At 37.3% G+C, this 6,690-nt stretch overlaps 1 protein-coding gene across 1 annotated transcript in view; it reads left to right on the top strand.

The window, feature by feature from the left end:
* The window catches only part of THOC2 (THO complex 2), a 150,492-nt gene that overhangs the window by 71,873 nt on the left and 71,929 nt on the right, over window positions 1–6,690 (top strand). The window contains exon 12 of the mRNA XM_007953366.1: window positions 359–554. Within this exon, the coding sequence (XP_007951557.1) occupies window positions 359–554 (196 nt within the window). The remainder of the gene's footprint in view (window positions 1–358; window positions 555–6,690) is intronic.

Here is a 6,690-nt window from a genome sequence, read left to right on the forward strand (position 1 = left end):
GGTCCATCTCTTGTTTCCCATTCCTGTAAACAGATTCCTTATACCTGCCAAGTTTAACTAAAAGCAAACTCATGATCTATGTTAAATGTTACTTAAAATCTGCATTTCTCTGATTTCCTTTTCTTACGTAGCTAATTTGAAACATTCTCTGAATTCTAATTCTTATGGTCAATGTTTTTGCATTTTCTACTGTTTGAAAATTACCTGGTATACTAAAGTGAGGCAGAATTGAAACATAGAAAGCAAATATGAGAAATATAAGAAAAGTTTTATTAACTAATAAAGATGACAATACTAACTTTAAATTGTAGGTATTGTATAGTATATATACATTTTACTTTTTTTTTTTTTTAAATAGAGTTGGCGTTCCTAAAGGTGCTAAAGGCTCACCTGTTAGTGCTTTGCAAAACAAGAGAGCACCAAAACAAGCAGAGAACTTTGAAGATTTGAGGAGAGATGTATTCCATATGTTCTGTTACCTTGGTCCTCACCTTTCCCATGATCCCATTTTATTTGCAAAAGTGGTTCGTATAGGCAAGTCATTTATGAAGGAGGTTAGTAAGATTTTTCTTCCAAGCAGAACATGAAGTTTTGAAATGGAAATGTTCTGAGTATATTTGTGTTATATCTCTAGAAATATAGAGTAAACCTAATTTTAAGAAAATGTTATATTGATTATTAAGGTTTGTGTCCTAACAAAATATAGCTCATATTCTCTCTGTTCCCCCACATAGGGAAGTGACAGGTAACTTTTGGACAAGAGACCTCTTGAATCCCCTTGTAATTAATGGTAACTTAGTGTTCTTTTAACTAACGTTTCTTCGAAAAAGAAAAAGCTATTTTTGTCTTGGTTGCAATGTTGAATCATCGCTATCATTTGTGTGAAGTCCCTGCAACTGCAGAATATTGAGGAGCCATTCTTTTATTTTTTAAGTAAACTTTTTATTGAAGTAAAATATACATAGAGAACACAGACCATAATTGTGCAGCTCATCAACTTCTCACAAACTAAGCCCCTCCTGTGCCTACCACCCAGATCAAGAAATAGAACAGTACCAGCATCCCTTGTACTCTCAGTCTCTGCCACTCCCCAAGGATAACCATTTGTGCTATTTTGGGTTTTTTTTTAAAATAACCCTTGAGCTGTAATCTACAATAAATTTTACCAAGGTTAAGTGTACGGTCTGATTAGTTTTGAGAATTGTATGTAGTTGTGTTTCCACCAACACAATAGTGATAGTAGAATACTTTCATCACCCCAGTAAGTTCTTTGTGTCCCTTTGCTGTCAATTCGTGGCTTCCATTGCTGGTTCAAAGCAATCACTGATAATCTTTCTGTCAATATAGTTTTGCTTTTTCTAGAACTTCATATATATCAAATTACATAGTAGGCATGGTACTTTTTTGTGTCTGGCTTCTTCATTTAACATAATGTTCTTGCGATTTATCCAAGTTGTTGCATGGGTCAATAAACCCAAAAACCAAACCCACTGCCATCGAGTTGATTCTGAATAATAGTGACTCCCATTGGGTTTCCAAGGCAGTAGATCTTTATGGAAGTAGATTGTTCCATCTTTTTACTGCAGAGCAGCTGTTGGGTTTGAACTGCAACCCTTCTGGTTAGCAGTCAAATGCCTTAGGCATTATGCATGTGTCAATACTTCCTTTTTATTGCTGAGTAATATTCTATAATAGATACACTGTTGTTGTTGTTGTTGTTACGTGCCGTTGAGTCGGACCCGACTCATAGCGACCCCTCCTTGGATTTCCGAGGCAGTATCACTACAGAAGTAGATTGCCCCATCTTCCTTCCGAGGAGTGGCTGCTGGGTTTGAACCACCAGCCTTCTGGTCAGCAGTCAAGTGTTTTAGGCAGTACGCTACCAGTACTCCCAATAGATACACTCGAGCTTGTTTATTCATTCAGCAGTTTATGAACATTTGGCTTGTTTCTGGCTGGAGCTATTATAAATAAAACTGCTATAAACATAGTTGTACAAGTCCTTTGGTGATGAGGGGCATAGGTATTTGTTTCTCAAGGAGCTGAATTGCCAGATCACATGAATGAGTTTATATTTAACTATATAAGAAGATGCCATACTGGTCCAACAAAGTGTGCCATTTTGCATTCCCAGGAGCAGTGTATCAACTCCACATCCTCACCCACACTTGATGTTGTCAGTCTTTTACATTTACTCATTCTACTGAATGTATAGTGGTATTTCATATTTCCTTGATGACTAGTGATGTTGAGCAGCTTTCTGTGTGCTTATGTGCCATTTGTAATCATCTTTCGTGAAATGTCTGTTCACATCTCTTGTGCAGTTTTTTATTGGGTTATTTTCTTTCTTATTATTGAATCATAAGGATTCTTTTCATATTCTGGATACACAGCCTTTATCAGATAGATAATTTGCAAAAATTTTTCTCAGTATAGTTTGCCTTTTCATTATTTTAACTGTCTTTCAAAATGCAAACATTTAAAATTTTAATAATTCCAGTTTAGCAGTATTTTTCTTTTATGCCTTGTTTTTTGTGTTCTAAGAAATCTTTGCCCACCCAAGGTCTTGAAACTGAAAAGAATACATAATGTCTTTTCAATTATAAAGCAAGAGAGCCAGAACATCTAGAAATTGTTATAACCACAAATGCGTGTTTTCTCCAGTGTTTTGATGATTGTATCTAATTTTAATTGTAGACAACAGTTATCACATAGATAAACTAAGCATCTGTTGTTGATGTCACTCGACATCTGAAATATTTGACTTGGATTTTAATACTTAGCTGGTAGATTAATTTTTTTTAAGGCTCACAAATTTACACTGAGTAAAGGTACTCTAAAAAATCTAAAAAGTCTGATAGGAGTATCCTATTCTGGATATTTCATGCAAGTGTGATCATAGAATATTTGTACTTTTGTGACTGACTTATTTCACTGAACATAATATTTTCAAGGTTTATTCATGTTGTAGTGTATGTTGGGGGTAGGTGTCTGGTCATAAATAAGGTGGGAAGGGTACTAGGATTCACTCACACACTATCAGAAAGAATAGAAGATCTGAGTAGAGCTTCATTTCTTTCCATAGCTGAAGAGAAATTATTGTCAGAACTTCATTTCTGTTCGTGGCTGCATAATCCATTTATATATGTACCACATTTTGTTTATCCATTAATCTGTTGATGGACACTTGGGTTGTTTCCACCTTTTGGCTGTTGGGACTGATGCTGCAGTGAGCATTGGTGTCCAAGTATCCACCTTGGTGCTTGTTTGCATCCAGTTGATGTTAATGCATGAAATGGTTTATGGTAATGTTAGCTCTTACTCTGTGCTAAATCCTATTCCAAGTACTTTACATGAATTAGATCATTTAGTCCTTACCATACCCTTTGCGTTGTAGGTTAAGTAGGGTGTCTCAGGTCACAGAGCTGCAATTTCAATCCAGGCAATCTGGCTTCAGAGGCCAAGCTCAAACCACCATGCTCTACTGCCTATACAAATGTAGCATGTCTGAAATTTTGCAAATCTTGAAATACTTTGCTGTCTTACATTATATCTGTATTAGTAGTGTTTTTGTGTTATCTCTACAGTCTCTCTCTTCATCTCATTTTGTTTATCTCATCTCTTTGCTAGATACAAGTTGATTCTTAATTTTTCCTATGACTTCATATAGGTATGTGTGAAGAATGTGCCTCTGTCCTTTGCATTGTACTTTCTTCCATATAAGTTCATTTGACTTTTATATGCTTTTCCTCCCTCCTTCTGTTCCTCCCCCTCCTCCTTTTTTGGCCACTTATGCTTCCATAGCACTTTTTTTTCATCTTTAATGTGGTCAGCTCTGTTCAGATAGTCTATTCTGTCTGATAGAAAGTGAATGAATCTTTGTACCCTTCCCACCTTATTTGTGACCAGCACCCACCCATCCCCAAACAAGCTACAAATTGAGTATTGGGTTCTGTTTCCAGTCTTCTGTCATCTAGGATGCGAGTGAATGAGTTGAGCTGAAGGTGAGTATAGCCTTATTTAGGGACCCCATCTCTGTTTTCTTTTTTGAATCCTTTACTAGGCCCACCCAGCCAAATGGGTATTTAACTCCCTTGGGCTTTGACTCCTTCACCCATCTCAGCACAGTGCCTTGAAAGACAGCAAACCTTGGCAGCTGGTTCTCCCTTTGTGAATATCCTCCTGGACTTCTACTTGCAAGGGTTTTTCTTGGGCGGCCTACATACCCTGTAGGCCATATTGCCCAAGTGGAGGGTATTCATAAGAAAATTTGTTAGGATGTTGTTGATTTACCTTCTTTGTTCAGTACTACTTCTGAGAATTAGAATGGGGACAGGAGCCATACGATACCATACCAGAATCTTATATTTATTTTTCCCTTGGTCACTACATTATTTAAAAAAGTAATATTTTGTTGTATTTTTGGTGAAGATTTATATAGCCATTTAGGTCTTATTCAATAATTTCTATAAAAGTTGTTCAGTGACTTTGTTGTATTCTTCACAATGCATGAACATTACCATTATTTCTGTACTGGTTGTTCCATTCCTATTAATCCAGGTCCCCTACCCATTTACATTCTCATATTTGTGTTAACATAATTGTTGACTGTTTGGTCTCGTGTAGGTGAGTTTTTAAAATTCTATTTTTTGGTGAAAGTTTATACAGCAAATTAGGTTTTCATTTAACAATTTATGTACATATAGTTCAGTGTCACTGGTTACGTTTTTCACAGTGTGTCAACATTTTCATCATTTCTATTCTGGTTGTTCTGTTTTCATTAATTTAGTTTCCCTGCCCCCCTTCTCATCTTTGCTTTAGGGTAAATCATGACCATTTGGTCTCATATAGATGATTATTTAAAAGAAGCTCAGTACTCATGGGTGACATTGTTTATTTTATGAGCCAAGCAATTATTTGGCTGAATGATGACCTCTGAGAATGGTTTCAGTTCCAAATGTAAAGGGTATCTCAAGGTGAAGTCCTTGGGGGCTCTTCTAGTCTCTACTAGTTCATTAAGTCTGGACTTTTTTAGGAATTTGAGGCTTGTTCTACATTTTTCTCCCACTCTATCCAGCACCATCTACTGTGTCCCTGGTCAGAATAGTTGTTAGTAGTAGCAGGGCACCATGTAGTTCTGCTGGTCTCAGGATAAATGAGGCCCGGGTTCATGTAGGTAATTCGTCCTCTACACCATTTTTTTCCTTTGAGTCTTTGGATTCCTTTGTTCTCTTTTGCTCCAGATGGGTAGAGATCAATAGCTGTATCTTAGATGGCTGCTCACAAGCCTTTAAGACCCCATAGGTTACTCATCAAACTGGGATGTAGAACAGTATCTTTGTGAACTATGTTATATCAGTTACCATTACATTGGGAACTGGGGGAGAAAGATTCTATGTTTATGCTTCACTCTGTCATGTTAATTCAGTTGTCTGCTTAGGTTCTTTGCATAGCTGTTTCTTGTTTGTGTGTGTGTATATGTATAAGTATTTGCCATTTTAGTCATATTTACCTGTACAATTTAGTGAAATTAATTACATTCATCATGCACAACATGTTGACTGCATATGACTGCTTCATGTGTTGGTCTTGGAAAAGTCAAAGTGCTCTAAATTGATTTCACAGATAAAGCTTAGAAAAACCTGGAGTCAGCTGGTCAAAATACACCTAAAACTGAGTATTAAATTATATGAACTAGGTCTGATAATGCTATTGTGGTAGGGTAGAAGAATGTCCTTATTTGTAAGAGAAGCATACTGAATTATTTTGAGGTAAAGTGCCATGTTTGCGAGTTTTTTGTTTTTCTTTTTGAATCAGCCAAAACAAAAAAGGCAAAATGTCAGTTGTTGAATCTAGGAGGTATGTATTTTGGTGTTTAGTATCCTATTTGTCTCGGTTTTCTAGTGCTGCTATAACAGAAATACCACATATGGATGGCTTGAACAAACAGGAATGTTTTCTCTTAACAGTTTATGAGGTGATAGTCCAAATTCAGAGTACTGGCTTTAGGGGCCCCTCAACCTTGGGCTTAGTTTTGCCTCCTGATCCAGGCCCACTGGAGCTGGAGGCTTTTTTTTTGACTCAGGCAGCTACTGGCTGCTGAGATTGATGAACCCAAGGTTGACAGGTAAAATGACACAGTCCCAAGATCGCCAGGCAAAATGACATGCCTGGTTCAAGTCTAGGAACAATCCCACGATGGCAAACAACACAGCAGGTCACTGGTTCAAGTCCCAGAATTGGAGATGAAGGCTTGGGCAAAAGCAGGATTCCAAAATGTGCCAAGGAGCTAGAGACCTTACTCAAAGCTTCTCCTTACATACTGGAAGCAGGCCACACCTCAAAGGCAGCTCCCTTTCCACTGACTAATGTCTCACAGCAGATTCCACTGTGGAGGTGATTACATTCTCATCATGGGGAGTAATTGCATCCAGTTGCTCAGCCACTCAGAACCATGGCCCAGCCAAGATGACACACTACCTTAATTACCACACTATTCTTTCAGCTCTTATGAACATATGAAATTTTTCATAGTAAACATTTGGATGGCTAGGGGGGGAATGTACCTTAGATCAGTGATCCCAAAACTGTAGTTTATGAACTAGCAGCTTTAGAGTTTTGGGGCCGATATTTACTATTTTTCGTTTTTCATTAGCTCTTCAGGGAAGGGGAAGAGCTCTGGTAATATAG

Source organism: Orycteropus afer, unplaced genomic scaffold (assembly GCF_000298275.1).
Source record: "Orycteropus afer afer isolate SDZICR_OR568_19922 unplaced genomic scaffold, OryAfe1.0 scaffold00388, whole genome shotgun sequence".
Classification (NCBI taxonomy): Eukaryota; Metazoa; Chordata; class Mammalia; order Tubulidentata; family Orycteropodidae; genus Orycteropus; species Orycteropus afer.